At 47.5% G+C, this 26,378-nt stretch overlaps 1 protein-coding gene across 4 annotated transcripts in view; it reads right to left on the bottom strand.

The window, feature by feature from the left end:
* Positions 1–5,983: 5,983 nt before the first annotated feature.
* The window catches only part of PFKL (phosphofructokinase, liver type), a 236,743-nt gene continuing 216,348 nt past the window's right edge, over positions 5,984–26,378 (bottom strand). For 3 of the 4 annotated variants that reach the window (XM_029606470.1, XM_029606471.1, XM_029606473.1), the window contains 3 exons: positions 24,183–24,282; positions 22,329–22,434; positions 5,984–6,702 (listed from right to left, as the gene is read on the bottom strand). In XM_029606470.1, coding sequence (XP_029462330.1) covers positions 6,555–6,702; positions 22,329–22,434; positions 24,183–24,282 — 354 coding nt within the window. In that variant the 3' untranslated portion in view covers positions 5,984–6,554. The remainder of the gene's footprint in view (positions 6,703–22,328; positions 22,435–24,182; positions 24,283–26,378) is intronic. The other variant, XM_029606472.1, reaches the window with a different exon arrangement.

Genomic DNA, 26,378 nt, shown 5'->3' with positions numbered 1-26,378 from the left:
CAGTTGTTATAGATTAGGGCCATCATATTTTGATACAATGTATGGATCCTTTTATTTGCAGTTTAATAGTGTAAGTACTTTTGGTGACCATGCTTATATTTGCATTTATATAGTTTCCAATAAAATATTTCATTTAAAAATAAAATAAATAGATAGGAACAAGACAGGAACAGGAGTCTAGGAGATTGTACCTACAACTATTGAGGGGGGTACTCATTCTTGGAAGTCCCTTTTAAACATTATGATTACAATAGCTGCATGGGTACTCAGATCAATATGGCTGAAAAGAGAAAGAGAGAGGAAGAGAAGAATGCACAGGAGGAGGAGGTACCCCTTACACAGAGTTTACAGGATTCGGACACAGTTTCTGGATCTGTCAGAGGAGGAAGTAATGTGCAGGTTCAGATTCAACAAGGAAACCATATAATACCTATGCCAGCTATTAGAGCCAGAACTACAACCTAACACCCAAAGGGGCCATGCCTTGTCCCTCCACCCTGGCCTTTTTTGCTACTGACACTTTGCAAACACCTCTAGGTATCACATCTGTGCTTATGTTCTTAAGGGGAAGAGACCCTTCTGCTCACACCAGACGGTAAACTTCCTCTACTTCGCAGCATAAGACGTCCTGGTGGAAGGCTTTCTCAAAGCCACTAAGACTCAGGACACCTCCTTTGAGAGATCAAGAGACTGCAAGATCAACCGCTCAACATCCAGGCTGTGAGTGACAGGGCCCAGAGGTTGGGGTGGCGCAGCCTGCCCTGATCATGCATAAGGAGGTCTGGGGCAGTTCCCAGACAGATCGAGTCCTGCTGAGAGGTCCTCCAGGACTGGGAACCAAACCTGCTTGGCCAATGTGGGGCTATATAAGGATCATAGTCCCTCTGTCCTGGCGAAGCTTCAAGAGTCCTTGACACCAATGGAAGCGGAGGATACACGTACAGGAGGCCTGTCACCCAGTGAAAGGCAAAGCTGTCGATAGCTGGTTGGCCATCCGACTTGGTCAGGGAGCAGTACCAGAGAACTTTCCTGTTGCAGGGGGAGGCAAATAGATCCACGTCCAGGATCCCCCAGAGACAGAAGATGTGATCCGCCACCTCCTGCTTCAGGGACCACTTTTGGGGAATGAAAGTTTGGCTCAGCCTGTCCACCAGGATGCTCTCCATACCAGCCAAGTACACGGCTCGGAGCAGCATTCCTTGAGCTAATGCCCATGCCCAGATCTGCACCACTTCCTGACAGAGAAGGAAGGACCTGGTCTTTCCCCCCCCCCCCCTCCTTGTTGATATAACCATATAGCTACTTGATTGTTGGTCTGGTTGAGGACCACCCTGCCGACTAGCTGATCCCAGAAGGCCGACAGAGCATACCGGATCACCCGCAGCTCCAAGAAGTTGATCTGACACAGAGCTTCTTGTGTGGTCCAGAGATCTTGGGTGTGGAAGCTGTCGACATGGGCCCCCAACCCAGGTGGGATGCATCCATGGTAAGCACAATCTGGGTGGGGGGAGCCTGGAAGGGAACACCTTGCTCCAGATTGGAAAGAGTTTTCCACCAAGACAGGGAGGCCATGAGAGAGGGGGGAGACTTGAATGCGAACTAAGACCCTGACTGGCTGGAAGCTACTGGGACTGCAGGGACCACTGGGCCTGGAACATATGGAAACAGGCAAAAGGGACTTAGGGTATGTGCATAGAACCCCAGGGTCTCCAGAAACCCAAATGGTGTGGTGAAACAACTGCAAAGATCCTGCCTGGGTGTTGCTCTTGATCAACCAGTTGTCTAGGTATGGAAAGACCTGGATCCTCTGCTGGTGCAAATAGGCCCCGACCATGGCCAGACACTTTGTGAAGACCCACGGTGCAGAGGCCAGGCCGAATGAGAGCACACAGTACTGAAAATGTTAATGGCCTACCAAAAAATGGAGACAATTCCTGTCACCTGGGAAGATTTATTTTATTTATTTAAGAACTTTTCTATACCGGTATTCGTGGGTACATCATATCGGTTTACAGATAACAACGTATTACAGAGAACAAGGGTAGGGGAAACAAGGGAACCATAGAGGAACCAAAGAACAAGGGGGGTGAGGAGGGGTAAAATGGAATAATAGGAGAAACTAATATGAACGAGGAAGCTAGAGGAAGATAACACGGGAAAAAGGGTACTAAAATACACAGGGGAAGAGGATTCAGACAAAAAGTGGCGTAACTAATAAATAACGGCTAGATGGTACAAGAGTAATAAGGCATAGGGAATACTGGAAAACGGGGCAAAAATATACTGAGATACAAGGCGTAAGAAATACTGAAATTCAAGGCATAAAATATACTAAAATTCAAGGCATAAAATATATTGAAATACAGGGGGAATAAAGTACAGGACTAAAAATGGATAAGATAAAAAAAGGTGAATCTAGTAAAAAAGGCAAAAGATAAACTGAAATACATGAAAGAGAATTTACAGGACTAAAACTGGATGATATAATATAAGATGAATACAGTAAACCATATAAAATATGACAAATACAGTGAAATAATGGGGATGAGGATTGGAAGTAAGGGGGGCCCAGGGGGAAGGGGGGAGAGGAAGCAAGAAGAATAGAGGGAAGGAAGGGGGGGGGGGGGGGGAAACGGACTCTATTCAGGGTATGCCTGTTTGAAAAGCCATGTCTTAAACATTTTCTTAAATTTCTGAGAACATGGCTCTAAGCGGATATCGGGGGCATGGAATTCCAGAGGGATGGGCCTGCCAAGGATAGGGCTTGTTCTTTAGTAGAAGAGAGGTATGTAGTTTTCGGGGAGGGAGTGAATAGGCAACCTGTATAGGCGGATCTAGTGGGAAGGTTAGTAGAGAGGAAGCAGAGGGAGTCGTCGTCGTGTGCTTAGGCATCCTGTAGGTCGAGAGAGCAAAACCAGTCCCCTCTTTGCAGGAGGGGAATCAGGGTGCCCAGGGATACCATCTTAAACTTTTCTCTTTTGAGAAATCTGTTCAAGGCTCACAGGTCGAGGATGGGTCGGAGGCCTCCTGTTCTCTTTGGAATCAAGAAATAATGGGAGTAAAACCCCTGACCCTGCTGGTCCCGAGGGACAGGCTCCACAGCCCTGGCCGTTAGATGGCTGAGAGCTCCGCATGTGAGATGGGAACCCACAAAGGACATGGGGCGAATCCGGCGGATCAGCAATGAGGTTCAGCCTGTACCCATGACGGATGATAGCCGGAACCCACTGGTCCGAAGTCATGGATGGCTATCGGTCCTCAAAGAGCTGGAGACGGCCCCCGACCAGTGGGCCCCTCTGGTGGTTGAAACCCCTGGCTTGTGCTCCCTCGCTGCCGGTCAAAACCCTGTAGTGGGGCTAGTCTGAGGCAGTGGCTGAGGCTTGGGGCCCTGCTGCTGCCGAGAACTGCCCCTAGAACTGACCTGCTGCATGCAGGAGCGAGGGGCAGGAGGATAATAGTTTCTCAGCCTGTAGAAGGGTCTTCTCAGACCCAGTTTTGAGGACTTCTTGGAAGAGGACAGGGAAGTAGACACACTGACTGACAGATGCTGAAGTGTCTCATGGTGATCCTTCAGTTGTGCGACCGTATCCTTTATCTTTTCTCCGAAAATGTTATCCCTGGTGCAAGGTAAGTCAGCCAGCCTTTCCTGAACTTAAGGAGGAGGCTTTCAAAATGGAGCACTGGTCAACATTCTGCAGATTCTAACAATTTCCCACAGAAAGAAATGGGGATATTTTTTGAGGCTTGGTTCTCTAAATTCCTTGATCTGATGTTTCTAATTTTGGAACTTACCTGATATATTTACATTTTCTTCCTGCATGTCATATTAGGTGAATTTTGATTTGTTTTGGAGAGTTGTTATGTCAATACAGACATTGTCCCATTTTTATATATTCCATATGCTGGAAAGCTTAAACGTTTTGGAAACAGAATCTGTTTAAAATAAAATCACAGCCTTCTACAGTAAGTGATGTGTTTGTTTACAATACTCCACAGTAGATCCCCCTTTAAGTCTGTAGGAGGCTTCAGCAGCTGTAAATGTCCTCTCAACCTTTTAAACTAAAACATAGCAAATCATTCATATGTTCTGTGTTTGTGCTTTTCCTCCTAAAACAAACAACTGGCCATGGGAGACAGTGTTGCAGGGGATATTCAGACCAGAAGAATGTATGATATAGCCATGTGTACAGCAATTAAATTTCATTTTATTAGTTCACAATCAGTCTTTAGAATTGGTACAGCTATTATAACATAAATTTTAACACTTCATTTATTTCTCGTGATTCCTAATAATGTCAAGTGTACTAAAGGTGTTTCTCACACTTGTTTCTTATGGGATAGTATTCAGTACAAGATTTAGCACTTCATTATTATAGAACTATTTTATAAGAATTTGTAAGGTCATACCCCCTCCCTCTACTTATGGAGTGTTACAAAATATTTCATCATCTTTCAGTCAAAATCATTTAGACAAACTATATGATGGAACTGAGGTGGAATGAAACTTAAACCCATTTTTAGTCAATATGAAAGTGCTGCTATCTGAAGTCCATGTAAAGTCTTACAAATTGCATATACAGAAAGCTACTGGGACTATACTCATCCCTTTTTCACTCCAGCAACCACTGTTCAAGGGAAGTGGCCTCAGTGAAAGACTGTCATGCCAGTTCTCTGGAATGTATTGTCATATAGAAATACATATGACAGTCTGGGTAGCACTCTGCACAGCATTTGAGATTGTTCTGGAATGGACATTAACACCATGTATAATGAGGCAGAATCACCACAATACTTCAGGTAGAAGACTCAAACACAAAATCATATCAAAATTGCTCAATTCTAAAAAAAAAAAAAAAAAAAGTCCCACAAACTTGTTGCTTCTCAAAACAAAAAACAAACTCTTCAAGAGGAGGAAAGGACCTCAGAATTGAGTTCAAACCGCAACAGTATAAACTGAACTCAACAATGCGATCATGGGTCTGAAATTTATTTTTTTTAAATTTTTTATAGAAATATTTCTTAAATATAGAAAACTTATCTCATAGTCCATGAAATCCCATTTGCAGCACAAATAAATTTCTTCTCATTTATCAAAAATATGGGATAACAAAGACATTGCGGATGTGGTCCACATTTCAATTCCATGCTGCATCAGGGCATTTCTATAAATGAGAATATGGCAGATTGTAAACCATTAGCAACCAAACTTATCTTTTTTTTTTTTTTTTTAAGTTTTCCTTTCTTACTATTCCTCCATTTTTGTTGCACATGAGATTTCATGAACTTTGAGATGTTTTCTATTTTTAAGAAAAATTTCTAGAAATATTTTGAAAATTAAAAAAGGTTAATTAAATTTAATAAAAAATTGGAAGTTTCTCAGTCCAGTGAATGCATTGTTGAGTTCTGTTCATGCTGTTGTGGTTTGGTTTCATTTCTGAGGTATTTTTGTCTTCCTTTTGAGAAGCAACAGGGTTGTGGGACTCTTTTTTTGCATTGTGCAATTTTCTTACCAAAGTAGTTCATGGATGGAATGTTATGCTTATGTGGAATATATACTAGCTGCCACTGGTCATGTGTCTGATTTCTACATATATCTAGGACTGGAGATTGTTTTGTTCACTAAAGGCCGTATTTTAAGAATTGCGCGCACAAATCTACGCCCGATTTTATAACATGCGCGCACAGCCGCGTGCATGTTAAAAAATCCAAGGTCGGCGCATGCAAGGGGGTGCACAATTGTGCAACTTGCACATGCCGAGCCACGCAGCCTTCTTCCGTTCCCTTCGAGGCTGCTCTGAAATCGGAGCTGCCTCGGAGGGAACTTTCCTTCTGCCCCCCCAGCCCTACCTAACTCCCCCCCCCTTACCTTTAACTTCTAAGTTGCGCCTACCTCCGGGCAGGTGTAGGTTACGTGCGCCGGCCAACGGCTGGCCCGCGATCCCGGGCACAGCAGCAAATGGCCGCTGTGCCTGGAGGCTCCGGCCCCACCCCCTTTTTCGCGTCCCGGGGTTTGCGTGCATCGCCGGGCCTATGCAAAATAGGTTCGGCGCGCGCAGGAGCGGATTCTCGGGGTTACACGCATAACCCTTTGAAAATCTGCCCCTATAAGTGGGGTGGAATATAGGTTACTGTTGATGCCACTACTATACCTTTCCTGGCTGTAAAATATAATACCTGCTCTTTTTCCATTCTAACCGTTTGCACTTTATCTGAAGACAATACTTATGGAAGAGGAAGGGCTTATTCAAATGTAAGCTAAACAGCAACACGATATTACCTTCAACAATAGAGAAAAGGGCCACGCTTTCATCAAAAGCTCTAGGCTTGGCAGCAGCTTGGGGAGGGGGAGAAAAGAGAAGAATCCAGGGGTGTAACCAATTTTACCCACTGGCACCTATGATCATAATTCTTACCCACCCCCACTACAAAAGAACAAAAAAAAAAAAGGTAGTCATCCACTCTTGGCAGTAGTACACATGGAGTGGGGAGAATCCTAGGACCTGGAGAATGAGCACAGTAGACAGAATTGCTTGGGCAGGCATACAGTTCTCCCATCAGAAGCCCTTATCAATGCTCAGGGTGCGGCGGGTCACATGTTCAATCTTCCCTGGTACATACTCCATGAGACTAATCTGATAGTGGGCCAACATCTTCAGCATGAGCCTGAGCTTCAGCCACCATTGCTCCTGTGGTACTCTGTGCCTGGAAAAGCCAAAGAGGAGAAGATTGAGGCCCATACCACAAATCAATAATACAAAGTGGCGTATTTTAAAACACTGTACTACTTGACACATGGGGTAGATTTTCAAAGGGCGCGCGTACCCCCCGAAAACCTACCCCAAACCCCCTCTGTGCACGCCGAACCTATTTTGCATAGGCTCAGCGTCGCGCACAAGCCCCGGGACGCGGGTAAGTCCCAGGGCTTGCATGGAGGGGTGTGTCGGGGGCGTGTCCAGAGTGGCGCAGCTTTTCGGGGGCGTGGTTCCGGCCCGGGGCGTGACAGCGGCCCCTGGACCAGCCCCCGGACCGGAACATGGAGCGCGGCAGCTGGCCCGGTGCGCGCAAAGTTACGCCTGCTTCCAGCAGGCGTAACTTCGGGATAGAGGTAGGGGGGGGGTTTAGATAGGGCCGGGAGTGGGTGGGTTAGGTAGGGGAAGGGAGGGGAAGGTGGGGGGAGGGCGAAGGAAAGTTCCCTCCGAGGCCGTTCCGATTTCGGAGCGGCCTCGGAGGGAAAGGAGGCAGGCTGCGCGGCTCGGCGTGCGCAGGCTGCCGATTTTGGGCAGCCTTGCGCGCGCCGACCCCGGATTTTAATGGATACGCGCGGCTACGCACGTATTTATTGAAATCCCGCGTACTCTTGTTCGCGCTTGGTGCGCGAACAAAAGTACGCGTGTGCCTCATATTGTACTACATGAAACAAACTTGTCTTATAATCTGTATACAGCTGTGTGTTCCCATGAGATTAGCAACTGGTCATTCTAATGTGCTACAGCAGAGCAAATGCACTCTTCCCACCCACAATTTCTGTATTGGGCATTGAGGGGGAGGGGGCTATAGGTTAGAAAATTTCTAAAAATGATCCTAGATCAGATTCTTTATACAGTGCACTCTAGGACTATCAGAAAAATTGAAATAGATGGAGGCAAAACAATTACCTTTCATTTTGAATATTTAAAATGTGAATTCTGAAATCCAACTCAGTTCCAGGGTATTGTATATCTCATTTTGCTTAGGTCTACCCACATTCAGTAAGTGGTATATAAAAGTTATAAAATAAATACAAATAAATAAATATTTGTATTATTAATTTATGTTTTATCTTGCATTTTATTGTACAGACTATGATAGAATGAGAAAATTAAAAACAAACTAAAAAGGAGGAGTGGGATGCTCAATTTTAAACAATCTTGGAAGCCCAGATAAATATATTCCATACATTAAAACAAAGTTGAAAATGACCAATAAGTGCTAGCATAATTTAGTGGTGCGGTGAAAGAGGCAGTTAAAGCCAAAAGAGCATTTAAAACAAAAAAAAAAAGGAAAGTAGACCCAAATGAAAAGAAGATAGTTACATGTAAAATAGTAACTAAGACAGAACAGAAAGAGAATTTGAGAAGGAAACTTGCCATAGGAGCAGGGGTGAGCCCAACTCCAAATTCTCGAGAGCCATATAAACAGGTTAGATTTTCAAGTATATCCAACAATGTAATAGGCATGAGATCGATCTACAGACAATGGAAGGTAGTGCATGCCAAATCTATCTCATGCATATTGCATTGTGGATATCCTAGAAAAACTGGCCGGCGGTCAGCCATCCATTCGCACTAACAATGTGACAGGGACTGACCAATGGCCACCATGGAGCCGCCTGTGTACATAGTAGGTTCAAAGGCTAGCGGCGCCATTTTGATGCGAGCCAGGCCCGAAAGCCCGACGGCACGGAGGGAGAAATCGCTCGCGGGACCCCGCTGGACCACCAGGGATGTTAGTAAGTCTTGGGGAGGGATCGGGCTGGTGGGGGGGGGGGGGTTGTATTTAATGTATTATAGTAAATTTTAATGATCGGGGTGGTTTTTTTTTAGCTTCGCTTTGCCGTGTCGTTTTTTGGGCCCATTTCATTTTTCCCCGTTTTAGTTTTTCCAAAAAACTAACTGAGAAAATACGAACTTTACACCCCGAAGTGTCCGACTCAAAAAAATGACCCGATAGAAAAAACTGAAGCTCATCTCTACTATTGACACACTCATGCGGCAACCGAGGGCGGGAAGCTAAGTCCATATGTCTACACTAAGGAAAATTAAATTATCAGGTAAGTAATTTCTCCGTTTCCTAGCATGTAGACAGATGGACTCAGGACCAGTGGGAAGGTACCAAGCTTATTCCCCAACAGGGTGGGAGGCTGCCTGTAGTCCAGTCAATATCACACATGCAAAGGCTACATCCTCCCAGGCCTGTACATCTAGACAATAAAATCTGGAAAAAGTGTGTAAGGAGGACCATGTTGCAGCTTGGCAAATATCGATGGGAGACAATTAGACTAACCTCTGCCCATGACACTGCCTGAGCACTGGTGGAATGGGCCCTAACCTGAGTAGGCAACAGCTTTCCAGCATCCACATATGTGGCCATGATCACCTTAATCCAACGAGCTATGGTAGCCCATGAAGCTGGAGCACCCTGCTTACTCCCACCTTAGAGAACAAAACAGGCAATGGGGCAGATTTTCAAAGGGTTACACGCGTAACTTACACGCATAACCTCGAGAAAGTGCCCCTGCGCACGCCAAGCCTATTTTGCATAGGCTCGGTGACGCACGCAAGCCCCGGGGCTTTGAAAAAGGAGCAGGAAGGGGGCGTGGGTGGGGGCGCTGGTCCAGGGGTAGGACTGAGGCCTCTGGCACGGCGGCCGTGCTAGGGGATCACATGCCGGCAGCTGGCCAGCATGCGCAAGTTACGCCTGCCAGAGGCAGGCGTAAAAGGACAACAAAGGTAGGAGGGATTTTGGTAGGGCTGGGGGCGGGTTAGATAGGGGAAGGGAGGAGAAGGTGGGGGGGGGGGAACGGGAGGGAACAGGGAAAGCCATCGGGGCTCCCCTAGGGCTCGGTGTGCACAAGTGTGCACCTTGTGCACCAACCCCGGATTTTATAACATGCGCGCAGCTTAAAATACAAAAAGCGCAAAAGTCGAAACTCTTCCACATTCCTGACCGTATCCAGGTGCAGCAAGGAGATGGACTGATTCAAATGAAAGTCTGAGACTACCTTGGGCAAGAAGGACGGAACACTACGTAGCTGTAATGCCCCCAGAGTCACCCGAAGGAACGGCTCCCAGCAAGATAAGGCATGCAGTTCAAAAATCCAATGCGCAGAACTTATAGCAACCAGGAACCCAGTCTTCAAGGTCAACCGTAAGGAAAGGCTTTGCAGTGGCCAGATTGTAGGGCCTGCCAAAAAGTCCAGCACCAAATTAAGACTCCACAATAGAACTGGTAACCTCAAGGGAGGCCTAAGATGCTTCACTCCCTTCAAAAAATGAGCCAAATATGGATGCGACGGCAAAGAAACACCATTCACCAGGCCTCTGAAACAGGCATGAGGTGCAACCTGCACCTTCAAGGAATTAAGGGCCAAGCCTTTAATTAATCCATCCTGCAAAAAATCCAGAATGAAAGGGATCTTAACTGAACGAGAAGAACACAATACTCCTCACACCAGGCCTCAAAAACTCTCCAAACCTGCACATAAGCCAAGGAAGTAGAGAACTTGCAACCACGGAGTAAAGTGACAATCACTGCAGAGGAATAACCACGCTTTAACAGGTGAGCCCTCTCAAAGGCTAAACCATAAGACAGAATCAAGTTGGATCCTCATAAATAACCGGTTCCTGAAGCAGATCCATGTGGGAAGAAAAACAAAGGGGGGGCCTCCACCAGGAGACATCGCAAATCTGCATTCTACGGGCCAGTCTGACACCACCAGGAGTACTAGTCCCCTGTGGCCTTTGATTTTATAAATTATCCTGCCCAGTAAGGGCCACGGAGGATAGGCATAAAACAATCTGTCTTCTGGCCAGACCTGTACGAGAGTGTCTATTCCCAGGGACCATGGATCTCTACTGCAACTATAGAATTAAGGAACCTTCGTATTTCGAGAAGTCACCAGCAGGTCTAGGAATGGAGGGCCCCAGCGATCCACAATCTGCTGAAACACCTCAGCTGACAATACCCACTCTCCTGGGTCCAGACTCTCCCTGCTCAGAAAGTCAGCTCTTACATTGTCTTTTCCTGAAATGTGAGAGGCTGAGATCATCTGCAGAAGATCTTCCACCTATTCCATCAGCTGGTCTATTTCCTGTGACACTTGCTGGCTCTTGGTTTCTCCCTGGCGACTGATATAAGCCACTGTCCTCACGTTGTTGGACATCACGCGAACCGCTTGATTCCGCAGCCTGTGACTAAAGTGCAAGTATGTAATCTTTACCACCCGAGCCTCCAGGCAATTGATGTTTCAGACGCACTCTTCGGCATTTCAGTGCCTCTGGGCCATTAATTCCAGACAGTGAGCTCCCTAACCATGGAGACTCACATCTGTCATGAGTACGAACCAGGCAGGAGAGCACACGGGTACTCCCTTTCTCAGATGATCCTCCTGAAAACACCACTGGAGATGGGAGCAGATTTCCATTGGCAATCTGCTAAACTGCATAATCCTGAAACTGCGGGTTCCAATGGGATAGCAGAGAATGCTGAAGAGAATGCAAAGTGCCCTTGTCCATGGCACCACTTCCAGGGTAGCTGCCATCAAGCCGTGTACCTGTAGGTAGGACCACACCATCGGGCATATGGTGTTCATCAAGTGAAGCACTTAAGACATCAGTCTCTGGATCTGAACTTCTAGTAGGAAAACTCATTCCTGTCCCATGTTGAATCGGACCCCCAGATTCTCCAACAAGTGGGATGGTTGAAGATTGCTCTTGGTCAGGTTCATCAACCAACTGAGCTCCTACAATAAGGAGATCACCTTGTGTGTCACCAGGTCACTCTCTTCCTCAGACTTGGCTCGAATCAGCCACCACCATAATCTTGGAAAATGTTCTGGGAGTGGTGGCTAGACCAAAAGGCATTGCCCGAAACTTACAATCGCACCCCAACATCACTGCAAAATGTAGAAAGCATTGGTGTTCCAGTCGGATGAGAATATGAAGGTAAGTCTCTGACAGATCCAAGGAAGTCAGAAATTCCCTCGACTCCACCGCCATTGTCACAGAGCATAAGTTTTCCATTCAAAAATGAGTCACCTTCAAGTGACTGTTGACCCTCTTGAGATTCAGGATGGGACGAAAGGAGTCCTCCTTCTTGGGCACAACAAAATAAATGGAATATTACCCCATACATTCTTGAGACATGGGCACTGGAAACACAGTCCTCAGTCTGAGAGGAGCCTTTGAAATGTGGACTCCACTGCCTGCTGCTTCTGCGGGGAGTGGCAAGGGGACACCATGAGCACATCCCAAGGAATACTGCGAAATTCCAGTACATACACTTCGTGTTTCACCTCCAGGACCCACTGGTCTGACGTGATCTCGACCCACCTCTGATAAAAAAAAAAAAGAAAAAAGAGAGAGAGAAGTCCCCCTATTTCCTGTTCCGGAAGGTGGGTCGGAAAACCTTCATTGGGGAGCTCAAGAAGGTCCAGCACCCGAGCTCACTCCTCTCTTGGGGACAAAAGGACTGAGACCTATCAAAAGGCTGAGTCCACTGAAAGGTCGTCCCTCTGTAGGGACAAAAATGCCTGGAACCCTGGAAACGATCCCTCATACTAAAGGGGTGCTGTAACTGTTTCTTATCCTCCGGAGACTCGCCCCACTTAAGGGCATCTTGGTAAGATTGGCTTTGGAAGCTGCATCAGCTGACCAATTTCACAACCAGACTTGGTGCCTGGCCGCTATCACTGAAGCCACTCCTCTGGCCGAGGTCCAGATCAAAACACAGCCTGCAACCGCTAAAAAGGTGGCAGCAGGCTCCATAACCGCTCTGGAATTCCCTCCAGACTCTTCAACCTCCTGAGAGAGAAGCAGACAAGATCTCACCACTAGGGTGCAACAGGAGGCAATCTGTAAATTCATCGCCACTTCCTCAAAGGCTTGCTTAAAACTAGCCTCAATCCTTCTATCATGTACATCTTTCAAGGCTGCTCCTCCCTCTACAGGGATAGTTGTCTGCTTAGAAATGGCACATACCAGAAAATCCACTTTGGGAAAATGCAAACGCTCTCTCACAGTCGTATTCAGAGGGTATAGGCCTTCCAATGTCCAACCCCCTTTAAAATTTGCCTCTAGGGCATCCCATTCCAGATCAATCAATTCCTGAATGGCATCCATCACAGGGAAAAATCAAAAGGCTTTACATAAGGAAACTAAAATGGGATTCATCCTTGGCTCTGACACAGCATCCAAACCAGGTTCACCCAGCTGTTTCAAGGTCAAGGAAATCAAGGTTGGCACTTAGGGGTAGATTTTCAAACCGCGCGATTTGGCCTACTTTTGCTGGCGCATCAGGCGCAAGCAAAAGTACGCTGGATTTTAATAGATACGCGCGGAGCCGCGCGTATCCGCTAAAATCCGGGATCGGCGCGCGCAAGGCTATGGATTCTGTATAGCCGGCGCGCACCGAGCCGCGCAGCCTACCTCCGTTCCCTCCGAGGCCGCTCCGAAATCGGAGCGGCCTCGGAGGGAACTTTCTTTTGCCCTCCCCTCACCTTCCCCTCCCTAACCCACCCGCCCGGCCCTGTCTAAAGCCCATCCTTACCTTTGTCGGGGGATTTACGCCATCCCCGCGCGCCAGCAGGCCGCTAGCGCGCCGGGACGCGACCTGGGGGTGGGTACGGAGGGTGCGGCCACGCCTCCGGACCGCCCCGGGCCGTAACCACGCCCCCGGACCCGCCCCAAAATGCTGCAGACACGCCCCCCTAAACGCCGCGATGACCGGGCCCGCCCCCCGACACGCCCCCCTCGGAGGACCCCGGGACTTACGCGAGTCCCGGGGTCTGCGCGCGCCGGTGAGCCTATGTAAAATAGGTTCACCGGCGCGCAGGGCCCTGCTCGCCTAAATCCACCCAGATTTGGGCGGATTTAGGCGAGCAGGGCTCTTAAAATCCGCCCCTTAATCTCTATGAAAGAACCACACCATGGTTCAATTATGGTTCCAGCCCTGGAGGAATTTCCCCATCTTCCAGGGAATCGGGATCAACCTCATCATCAGTGCCATCCAGATTCCTGTTGGGAACACCAACAGGGAGCCGAGGCATGCCCCGGCATTTAAGCATAGGACTGGAAGAGGGAGGAGCCACCGGCTGAGGGTCCGATTGAATAGAAACGGGGGAAGCGGAGGACTGCGCCTGAAGAAGGGTGGAATTTTTTCAAGGCTTACATGCCTAAGACAAAGCAGCCAGGTCCGGACCAAGCCCAGAAGGAACTGGAGCTGGTTCCACAGAACTGCCCTCGTCAGCGGAGGAACCAGTCAAGGGAGAATCAAGTTCCGGCCCAGTCAAGGCCATGACCAACCCATCATCAGAATGGGAAGAGCCAGGTTAAGCAAAATCTGAGGAAGACAACTCTCCCTGAGCGTCTGACACAGGTTAGAAGCCAGGTCAGGCTGAGAAGCCCTAATATGACAGGCAACACAAATAGGAAGGCGCTTAGGCTTCTTGCTTACTGTTGCCATTGCTGTGGAAAATGTGCGTCGGAATGGCTCGTGCTCAAAAATGAAATGTGTCCAAAAAATAAGTGCCTAGAAGAAAGTGTGGCAAGGCGCATGCACAACCTGTGCGTAAAAAAATTTGTGTGCGTAAACAGCGCGCCAAAAAACCGAGCGCACAACACATGCGCAGAACTGATGCACTGCACACACCGGCAGTCGATAGAGGGCAGCAGAGCATGCACAAGAGCGTGCAGAAACGGCTGCAGCGGCCTACCATGCGGCGTGCAGGGCTTAGCCCACCGTGGACTGCTCAACCTGCCAGGCTGCCCAGTTCCCCAACCCCAACGAGAGCAAGAACGAACATCGGCACAGCATGCCGAGAACAGAGACAGGAGGAAGTCCTGAAACTCCTCTGACTGTCCCTGATTGAGGTAAAACTTTCTCCTTTTTTTTTTAACCTTACCTGAGCTCAGCGCTTACCAGCTGAGAATAGAACGGTCTCTGGCTGCAGGGGGAGAGGGCATCTGCTGTCACCGCTGTACTTGGCCGCCTGCACCCGCTGCCTTTCAGCTGAACTAGTAGCTAAGTCCATGCTGGGAAACCCAGCTACTGGATCAAGGCAGACCTCTGAGGGACCACGAAAATCGCCTCAGGAATTCTCAACTGGGGGGGAGGGACCTTTAGGTATCACCGCAGGAGAGCGGGGCTTTCTTTTCCTGAATTTAGAATTTCAAATTTCTCCTTCCAAGAAGCTTTAAGCAGACCCCATAGGGAGATGCACATCCACCATTTGCTGGAGACGGAGAATACTGGCAGGCTGGGGTCACTGCAGGGCTATATATATATATATATATATATATATAAATAAATGTGCGTCGGAATGGCTCGTGCTCAAAAATGAAATGTGCCCAAAAAATAAGTGCCTAGAAGAAAGTGCGGCAAGGCGCATGCACAATCTGTGCGTAAAAAAATTTGTGTGCGTAAACAGCGAGCCAAAAAACCGAGCGCACAACACATGCGCTGTGATGTCAGCTTGTGATGTCAGCTTGCTCCATCTCCATCTGCTGGTAGGGGAGCATAAACTCACTGGTCCTGAGTCCATCTGTCTACATGCTAGGAAATAAAATCTTTTTACATATATTGGAAACAAAAAGCCTGAGAGTCACTTGAATGATGGGTAAAATGGATCCTTGGGGAGAACAAGGAAATAGCAGAAAATGAAAATCTTGGCTCTGTTTTACTGAGAAGGATATTGGGAACATACTCATATCAGAAATATTCTTTGATGATAACTCTGAACAACAAAACTAAATCTCTGTGATAATGGAAGATATAGTACATCAAATTGACAAACTAAGAATAACAAAACAGCAGAACCAGCTGATATTTACCAGAGTCTTGAAAGAATTCAAACATGTTACCAATAATCATTAACATACTAGATTCCTACAGCCATTGTTGCTGTAGATAGGAGGGTAGCCAATGCAACACTGATTTTCAAAAAGTGCTCCAGGGGTGATCTAGGGAACTATAGACCAGTGAGCCTGATATCAGGGTTGGGTAAATTGGCAGAAGCTATTTTTAAAGACAACATTTTTGGCCATATAGATAAACATGGCTTAATTGGGAAGAGTCAAAAGTAAAATTGGTTCTTATCTGACAATTTTCGTTCCTATAGTACCACAGATCAGTCCAGACTCCTGGGTTTTGCCTCTCTTCCAGCAAATGGAGACAGAAAGTTTTGAAGGCACTGCCTCTTAACTCTGTGTACTACCTGCACCTCTTCAGTATTAATCTGTACCCAAGCAAGACAAAATCCACTTAACATTTAATCTTAAACTTCCCCATAATGAGCAGAGGAATTATTAAAATATGAGGAACAATAACCAGTAGAAAAAGCCTGTGCCATTCTTCAGAGTTACACAAAGAAGTAACAAAACAGACAGATTGAGCGGTCTTTCTCCATGCTTTTCCACTCCCCCAGGCGGGCATCTGGATTGATTCGTGGTACTACAGGAATGAAAATTAGCAGATAAAAACCAATTTTCCTTTCCCTGTACATACCCGGATTAGTCCAGAGTCCTGGGATGTACCAAAGCTTCCCTACCCGGGGTGGGACTGTGAGAGTCCCGCTCGAAGGACACTTACCCCAAAATTGTTGACGTCCAGGGCCTAGATGTCCAATTGGTAATGTCTGGCAAAGATATGCAAAGACTTCCAGATAGCTACCCTGCAAATCTCTTGAGGCAACATCAGCTGAGATTCCACCCAGGAGGTCGCCTGGGAATGGGTCGAATGAGCCTTTAACCCCTGCGAGACCGAATGACCACAGGATATGTAAGCAGCCGTGGTCGCTTCTTTCAATCACCTAGCAATAGTGGTCTTAGAGGCTTTCTGCCCTCTTTTGTTCCCACTCCAGAGGACGAAAAGGTGGTCCAACAATCTGAAACTGTTAGTGACCTCCAGGTATTGCAGTAGTACGCGTCAAACATCCAGATGTCTCAACTCTGGCGTGAGGCGAACTGGTCTCCAGATTCGTGAAAGCCGGGAGCTCCACTGATTAGTTCAAATGGAATGTGGAAACCACCTTCGGCAAGAAGGAAGGGACCATCTGCAAGGAGACCCCCGAATCATAATCCGAAGAAAAGGGTCTTTGCAGGACAGAGCTTGTAGTTCTGAGATCTGCCGGATGAAACAAATAGCCACCAAGAAGACCATCATCAGAGTGAGATCTTTTACAGAAGCTCTCTTAAGAGGTTCAAAAGGAGTGACAATATTTAAGCTCCAGGGGGGACAAACTTGGCAGACCGGAGGCTTCGAGTGTTTCGCCCCTCGTAGGAAGCGCACATCCGGATGAGCTGCTAAACTGGTCCCATGAAGCTTGCCTTGTAAACAGCCCAGAGCAGAGATTTGGACCCGCAGGGAATTTTAAGACAGGCCCTTTGTCAGAACCCTCTGCAGGAAAGCCAGGATCTGCACCACTGACACTACATGCGGGTCCACTCTTGCTCTGCACACCAAGACTCAAAGACTCTCCAGACTCTGACATAAGCTAAGGAAGTAGAGGGCTTTCGAGCTCACAACAGCGTGGAAATCACATCTTCTGGGTATCTCTTCTTCCTCAGTTTCCGCCTCTCAAAAGCCAGGCTGCTAAACAAAAGCGATCCGCTTGAATGAAAAATATAGGACCGTGTTGGAACAGGTTCTGTAGATGGCTCAGTCGCAGGGGGCCGTCCATGGCAAGGTTGATTAGATCCGCGAACCAAGGACATTCTGGAGCAACAAGAATCATGCTTCCCGGGTGAAGTTCTATTCTTCTTAGAATCTTGCCCACAAGAGGCCACAGAGGAAGCACATACACCAGAACCTTGGTTGGCCAAGGTAGAACCAGGGCATCGGCGCCTTCGTGTTGTGTTCCCTTCTGCGACTGAAGAATCGTGGGGCCTTGGTGTTCTTCCTTGTCACCATCAGGTCGATGTGAGGATTTCCCCACCTGCACGAAATGAGTGTCATCACCTCCTCGGAGAGCTCCCATTCTTCCAGATCCAGTTGTTGACGGCTGAGAAAGTCCGCCTGGATGTCGTCGGATCATGCAATGTGAGATGCCACAAACATTGCTAAATTCTGCTCTGCCCAAGTAACGAGTAGGTCCACTTCTAGAGCCACTGATCTGCTCTTGGTAACCCCCCCCCCCCCCCCCCCGGCGATTGATGTAGGCCACCATGGTCGCATTGTCCGACAGGACTCAGACCACTCGATTCTGTAAAAGAGGGAGGAACTCCAGAAGCACCAACCGTACAGCCCTGATTTCCAGGTGATTGATGGGCCAAGAGGTTTCCTCCTTCATCCACCGTCCCTACACTGATTGGGATTGGCACACTGCCCCCCAACTGGAGAGGCTGGCGTCGGTTGTCACCACTAAGCAGTGTTCATGCCACATTCTAAATGGGCCCGGCACAGCCACCACAAGAGACTGGCTCTGGCAGATTCCGTAAGCAGTAGAGGAAGATGGAACTATTCCGACATGGGGTCCCACCTGGAGAGGACAGCCCTCTGAAGAGGTTGCACATGAGAAAATGCACATGGAACCAATTCTAAGGTGGAGGCCATGGAGTCAAGAACCTGTAAGGAATGCCACACCGTGGGGTCCTCATGTTCAGAAACCTCTGGACCTGTGATAGCAGCTTGGTCGTGCACTCCTCTGAGAGAAAAACCTTTCCAGCACGGGTATCGAACTTCGCCCCCAAGAACTCCAGGACCTACAAGGGCAAAAGATGGCTCTTGGCGAGGTTGACCACCCAGTCCAAGGATTGTAAGAGGCTCACTACGGCTTCTACAACTTGGTGACAAACATTTTGGGATTTCGCTTAGATGAGCCAGTCGTCCAAGTAAGGGTGCACCAGAATCCCCTGCTTCCAAAGCGCTGCCAGCACCACAACTTTGGTGAAAGTCCTCAGAGCTGTAGTGAGTCTGAAAGGAAGAGCGCAAAACTGGAAATGTTCTCAGAGTATCTTGAACCAGAGATACCTCTGGTGATCCCGGCATATCCCGATGTGCAGATATGCCTCCGTGAGGTTTAGAGAGGCCAGGAATTCTTTGCTGCAAACCGCTGCTATGACAGACCTCAACATTTCCATCCAGAAATGGGGTATTTTGAGTGCCCTGTTCACCTTCTGTAGGTCCAGGATGGGCCAAAAAGTCCCCTCTTTCTTTGGGATGATGATGTCGTGTCAAAGGCTTGCTTAAGGATGGACTCCCAACTGCCTATCATGTGCATCCTTCAAGGCCGCTCCTCCCTTTAATGGGATAGTTGTTCGCTTCGAGATAGCACAGACCAGGGTGTCCACTTTTTGAAAACGCAGGCATTCTTTGGCTGCTGGGTCCAGAGGGTACAAGACCTCCAAGGCCCGAACTCCTTTAAAACTGGCTTCCGGGGCATCCCGCTCCAGGTCAGTCAACTCCTGGATGGCTTCCAGCATCGGGAAATAGCAAGAGGCTTTCCGTAGAAACACCAGGATGGGATTCCTCTTTGGGTCTGACATAGGGTCTGTGCCGGGAACTCCCAGAGTCTTCAGGGAGTTCCCAGGGAGTCTTCAGGGAGATAACAGGGCCGGCAATTCATCTCTGTGGAAGAATCGTAGCATGGTCCGGTATGGCTCCAAGCCTGGAGGGATTTCCCTGTCCTCCAATGAGTCTGCATCCCCATTGTTGTCCGTGGTGTCTGGGTCCCTGTCAGGGATACCCTTGGTGAGGCGAGGCATGTCCCGAGGCATGCTGCTAGGGCTGGGAAGATAAGGCCTTCCCAGCTGGGGCTCAGACCGGGCAGGGGCAGCAGCTGACTACGCCTGAACAAAGGTTTGAAGGCTCTGAAAGAATTCCAACCAAGAAAAGTTCACCGGCTCCATACCTAACCCAGGAGTAACTGGGGTACTGGCCACTGAACTGCCTTCTCCCGGGGAGGATGTAGCCCCGGGATTGCTTGGATCCGGGATGTTACCAGATAAGATCATGGCTGACCCTTCCTCTGACTGGGAGGGCCCAGGCTTGGAGAAGTCCTGAGAGTCCAGCTCTCCCTGGGCTTCCTGACAGTGCTGACACAGGAAGGATTCTAGGTCAGACTGTGCAGTCCTAATATGGCAGGCAGCACAAAGGGTGTGTCGCTTGTGCTTCTTTATTGCTGGAGCCATAGTTAACTGTAGCTTGTGTGTTCAGCCGGTTAGCGCCTGAGCTCAAGCGCTAACAAATCCGCCCCAACGTGCGTAAGTATAAGTGTCCGGTTGTGCACAAATATATGTGAGTACTTATGCGCGCGTTAGGCGCACAATAGGGCTGGCCTGCACCGCACGTTCCAACGGGCAATGGGGAAAATGGCGCCACACCAAACCACGTGCAAGATGGTGCCACCGTGGCGTGCCACATGGAGTGCCCACCGAGTCTGAAACAGGGCCTAGCCCATCAGGGGGCCACTCAACCCGCTTGGAAAATCCCTTCCCTTGTCCTAATGGGATTGGGAACATCGTCGGTACGGCGCACCGAGCAAGGAGACCAGAGGAAAGACTTACCAAAGCCCTTCCACGTTTCTGAATCGGAGGAGTTCTTCTTTACTTACCTGAGCTCAGCGCTTACCGGCTGAATACAGAGATGGTCTCCGGCTTCCTGCACCCGCTGCCTTTCACCTTCTTCAGCAGCAAAGTCCAAGCCAGGAACCGGACCAAGGCACACCTCTGAGGGATCTCGGAAATCGCCTCAGGAATTCTCAACTGGGGGAGGCACCATTAGATATCACCGCAGGAGAGCGGGGCTTGATCTTTCTCCAGTTTAAAGGTAAAATTTTAAAGGTAAAATTTCCTCTTCTAAAGAGTACAGTGTACCTGATAGGGAAGGCACAATCCACATCTGCTAGGAGATGGAGGCATACTGAATGGCTGAGGTCACTGCAGGGGTATATCTAGGGTGACATCAGCTTTGAAACCTGACTCCGTCTCCATCTGCTAGGAGGGGAGCACATAACCCATTGGTCCTGAGTTCATCTGGCTACACGCTAGGAAAAGATGTGACATGCTTCCTATATGGTGGTGGTTATGCTGCTTGCTGCAAAGTAGAAAGGCTCAGCAGCAGAGAAGATGGTGATATAGGCCGTAAAGGGTGTACAGGACCAGAATTAATTTTTTAGACCTCTCTGAAGAGCAAGTCTTCACATGGTACAGATTAAATAAATATGCAAACTATTTTGGATCTATGTGACTTTGTCAAAGGGGATCTAGAAAATATCACCTAAAAAAGTCAAGCTCTCACCATGCTTATAAAAGTCACCACTGCTTGGCCGTCCACATTGGCAGTTTCCAAATAACTGTAGGTGACACTACTGATATAACACAATATGCCACTTCCTATTATATGCACCAGCTTATTAGTACTCTTTGCTGAAGAATGAAGGACTACATTTCATTTCCTTGCCCAAGACAGCAGAGATAGCAAGCTATTATGGACTCCTGAAGAGATGCCATTGCTTCTGCCCTTATCTTTCCTGCCTCAGCCACAGTCCCTCAGACAGCAAACCATTCTTCTGCCCTCCCCCCTTATTTATATATTTTTTTACTGCTTTAATAAGCAGGAACCAAGCACAGCCACAGGGCTCAAGAGAAGGGAATACAAAATTAAAGAGAGGAGCCTGGTTTATTTTTATTATTTTAAAGGGAGGAGAAACTGCAGATGAGAAGAGAAAAAGCATGGGGAGAGAACAGAAAAGAGGAAATTCCAGCAATTCTTGCCAGGAAAAACTCTGTTTCAACAACTGGACACCCCCTGGCTGTGCTCAACCAAAGGAGGACATACAAGACTTTCACTTCAGGAGCTGGCATCCAAATTTCTATCTTCTTAACCAGACCTCAGCTCTGGATGCTTGCCTGCCATCTGCAGGAGACAGAGAATACTGGCAGGCTGAAGTCAGCATGGGAGCCTATAAGTGGTGATGGTAGCAAACCTGTTAGTCTCTGTTTCCATCTGCTGGTTGGAAGGCACAATCTATGCGTCTGAACTGGTCTGGCTGGATGAAGAGGAAGCATAGTTTTGCATTTTCAAAATCAGGCATCCTGATTTTACCTGAAAAACTTTCTGCAGGAAAAGCAGGTGCAAATTTCTGCAGGTACTTTTTCCTTTGGGCATTTCTGAAGGGGAATGCATGCACATACTTTCCCCTTGAGAACTGGAGCAAAATTGACAAAAGTACCTGCAGACTTTACATCTGCCTGAACAGTTTAGAAAATTGCCCCCTACAGATCTATTATATCCCTTTGTGTGCTCCTAGATGAATCGACATCTAAAATTCACCGGCACTTCATAGTAACAGGGGCCTCTATGCTCCAACATATGTAAATGGCAGGGTATATGGAGATATTTAGTAAACAGCATTTTTCTAATTCTATTCAACTCAGATAATATTTGGCTCTATCTCTAAAAGATTAACTCGTGTGCAATTCTTTTTATACAGCTCTGAATTTTACAGAAGACCTACGAGAACAGCATAAGAGATCATCTCCTACTGGCCGAGGCCAAGGGGGTAATACTTGTCTTCACAGCCTTTTCACCTAATCAGCGCTAAAACAAAAATGTGCTCATTAGTTTGCACTTACTCAAAGTCTGTGACCATCTTCAGTTCAGTCACAGGACTGAAGGCCACTGTTTTTTTCTTCAGTCCAATCACACAGGCTGAATCTGCTGAATTAGCAAACACATGGCCTGCAAAACCAGATAGAAGAATCACTACAAGTTAGACCTATGCACAGCAGCAAACTCATCCCAGCTGCAGTTCTGTAGTCAAGTCCCTTTCTGAATAAAACTTTCAAAAATAAAAAAATAAAGTAGGAGGAAAATGTATCTGCTCGTAATAAGTTGTTTTTTTTTAAAGTTCAAAAAAGTATATAATTTAACTCCCTGGTTGAAAGGCCTACAAATGGAACAGACTCAATACACAAATTTGTTTTTGGTACCAATGTTTCATTTATATTTTCATACTATACAATTGTTTTGACCTTCGGTCGCAGACGGCTACGACCACGTCTACTCATGTCCTGTACTGTCCTGTTTCCCTCTCCGAGCCTGCTCGCAGCGGGAGCCAGCCTCTACCGCTGTGTATCTCATGGTCCCTCGTGGTGGCCAGGATGCCACCGCCATCTACGCCGACTCTGGGCCTTCCTAGGCATGCGTGCGTGCCACCGCGCCCTCTTGAAGTTGCTACAGCGGAAACCTCAGGGGTGTCCCTGATTGATGACATCATTGGATCTGGGTTCTTAAGCACCACCTTCACCCCCTCCTAGCCGACTTGGCAATGAGTTCCATCACTAATCTACTAGCTCCTGTCTCCTCGGACCTGTTGTGGCTGTCTCGGACCCTTCTTGGACTCTGGACCCTGGCTCAGGTACCCGCTTCTCGGGGGCCTGTGTGCGCTCTCTCCGGAGACTTGGTCTCCTGGCTTCCCCCATTCCTCGGGCTAGCCCTGCACCTTCCAGGAACTCTACCACTGGCTCCCCGCTCCTTGGGGTTGTTGCTGAGACGCCCTCACCACTTGGGAGACCTATCTGTGCTTCCCCGCTCCTCGGGGCAGTGCCTACATTCTATTCCAGAGACTGTCCATGCTTCCCCGGAATATCTACATCATCACTTGGAGACCTGAATCAGGCTTCCCCACTCCACGGGATAGCCTACGTCATCGCATCAGTACCTCCCTCGCTATGCAGCTCCGCCTCCCGGGGTTGCCTCAGCAGTATATCTCCGGCGCTCCCTGCCTCACGCTTTATTCAGCCTTCCCACACTCCCTCAGGGCTTTCATGCCTCCAAGAACCGATGGTAACTGCACTGGTCAGATTTTACATGGAAAAGCAGGTAACCAACCGGCAGTACAATGAGTGCTGTCCTGAGCAAGGACTGGCTCCCACTCCTAAGAAAGCAGAGGTTCTTAAAAACACTTTCCTTACCCTCACACTATCCACATGCACACATCAACATGCACATCCACATTCCATCCCTAAGCCACACAAATCTTTCCCTTCTATACCAATATATTCTTTTCCTTGATACATACACTGCCTCACCATAAAGCCACATCTAAATATTCATATTGCATATGTATTGTATATATCCTAATCCTTTGTCCCACATTATCCTGTCACACATGCACACACAGCCCATATAAACCTCTTTACACTAGTCCCTTCCCAGTTCATACATAACTGCTATCACTAAACACACACTAACCCTTCATATCCATGTGCACATACAGTCAACACAAACTTTACATTTCTGACATATAAACCTTTTCCTGAACACACATTGCCTCCCGCTATATGCACCCCACCTCACCCATTCTCACTGGATGGGCGTACACTCATTCATAGCCCACAAACTTCCTCACACCTTCCCTCCCATCTGTTTACTTTCACCCTATGCACACCTCCCTCCTGTCTATGCATTCCACTATGTTCACTTACTCTTGCGGTAGGACTCGTGCAGTTTGTCTGTTATCCACTGAACGGCCTTCAAACCCAACTTGGTGCCATAGTTGCGGTCAAATGGGGTTGGAGCTCCACCCTGGAGCAGAAAAACAAGCACAGCCAGCACAGATTAAGAAATATAGAGACAGATATTAAGAAATAAAACTATTACATCCAAATTTTGCAGTAATGACAGAGACCAGTGATAGAGGCAAGGTAGATGGAGGCTGGAGTCCTGTCAGCAATGAAAGCCACAAGTCAAATAGTATTTTTACTATTACAGCACAAGCGATAAAAGATGAAATACACACAACCAAAAACCAAATATTAGTAGGTGATATGACTTATGAGCAAGGATTTTTAAAAAAATGGATATATTTAGATTAGAGAAGAAAATTAGAGATGTGATTTGACAGCAGTATTCATGTCCAAAAAATTAGTGTAAACCCGTCTTTGTTGTGAGACTGAATAAAGGGCTTCTATTCTCCCAGGGCTGTAACACAAAAGTTTCAAACTTTTCTGTTCTCTTCCCATTTCCAATATGAACCAATAAGCCACTGAGCAGATGGGGTTCCATCAGCAAGGGAGGATGTTTACCTCCAGGGCCCTCAATGCAGCAGGGGAATAGTCCAACAGCAATCTCCCTCTCAACAGCCCTTTCAAATAATTCACTGAGTATTCACTGCAGTAGGAGGGTAGACCATAACGAGAAGGCTGGAAAAAGTACTGCCAGAGTCTTTTGATGATGTTGAACATAAAACTGGTGTATTACAACTTGAAAAATAAAATCCAGGCCAACATTGCAAAAATAGTAGGAAAAAAAACAAAACAGGAACACAACTAAAAAGGCAGCAGTACTTTTATCCATCACAACTTTTCTTTTTGCCCTCCTTCTGTGAGCTGAATCAGTGTCCTTGGGACCATCCCTGTGAAGGGTGGGAAACTCTAGCTCTTCCTCAATCAAGAGCCATCAAAATTGGATTTGAAAATACAAGACTCTTGCCCAAAATATCTGTCTCTACTGTTAATGAGACATACAGGTTCAGATATCCTAGAATTCAGTCTGTCCTGGAAGGGTTGCTGAAGCCTTCAGTTTGAGACCACTCAGACTCCAAAACTTTCTTAAATCTTCAATGTAACTTCAATAAGATGGACCATGAGATCCTACCAAAACATACTAAAAACTCAAGGTTTGATTCTAGCTCCAACAGTTCTCCCAATCCTTTTCATAGGAAGACTAAATCCAGCCCCATAAAGGGTGGTACCAAACTAGTGGGAGGTTAAAAAAAAACTGCAAACTCTCTTCTTAGCTGGAAAAACTGAAGGCCAGTTTGTTACAGAGGTGAAGCTACTTTTACATGAGTTGATAAAAAGAGGAAAGGGCTCAGTTCTCCCTCTGAACTAGGAAAACAACTAGTAATATGCTTAAACTGCAGCAGGGGACAAATAGCAAAAGATAATCAAACTGTCCTTTTTCAGCTAAACTACCTGAGGGAATCTTCCAAAATAACCAAAGCAAAACTGTTCAGGTAATTTTGCTTTGGTTACTACCCCAAGAAATGTAGCCACACAAATTTGTGCCTGCTTTTTGTGCAAATACTTTTTTAAAGCAAACTTATGTTTCGAGCGCGGCCAGCTGTTACTAACTGAGAGTTTTAAGGCCTTCGAGTGCGGAGGCGTGGTCGTTTCTAAAGCAGGTGATGTGAGCCCTTGGACTACGGCATGACTCAGGGAGGAGCCCCAAGACACACCGCGGGAGGTGAGCTGGTGTGAGCATGGGTAACGAGGAGCAGGACAAGGCTGAAGCGAAGACAGGATACAAGGTCTGACCCTCTACCGGACCTGCACACCCCAGGATGACCAACAACGCAATGTTGATCGATGAACAGTCCTCTGACCATTCCAAGCCCTTTTGGACCTGCCGCTGGATACGGCGAAAGGCGGCAGGCCGGATAGAGGACGAGGGCAGACTGAGTCCTTAGAACACAGAAGATTTTGGATGAAGACTGAAGCAAGGTCACTGTAGACATAGGCTCAAGGCATAGGACCAAAGTGCTGGGTCAAGACTGCAACGCAGCACGCCCTACACAGTCCACCCTTGGGACTGGTCACGGACCATGCTGGGCTCAAAGCAGACTCTAGGAGAGATAGTGGAAGCTGATACCGGAACATGAAGAAGATATTGAAGAGGTC

This window comes from Rhinatrema bivittatum, chromosome 6 (assembly GCF_901001135.1).
Source record: "Rhinatrema bivittatum chromosome 6, aRhiBiv1.1, whole genome shotgun sequence".
Lineage (NCBI taxonomy): Eukaryota > Metazoa > Chordata > Amphibia > Gymnophiona > Rhinatrematidae > Rhinatrema > Rhinatrema bivittatum.
This window is presented reverse-complemented; position numbering and strand designations above follow the sequence as displayed.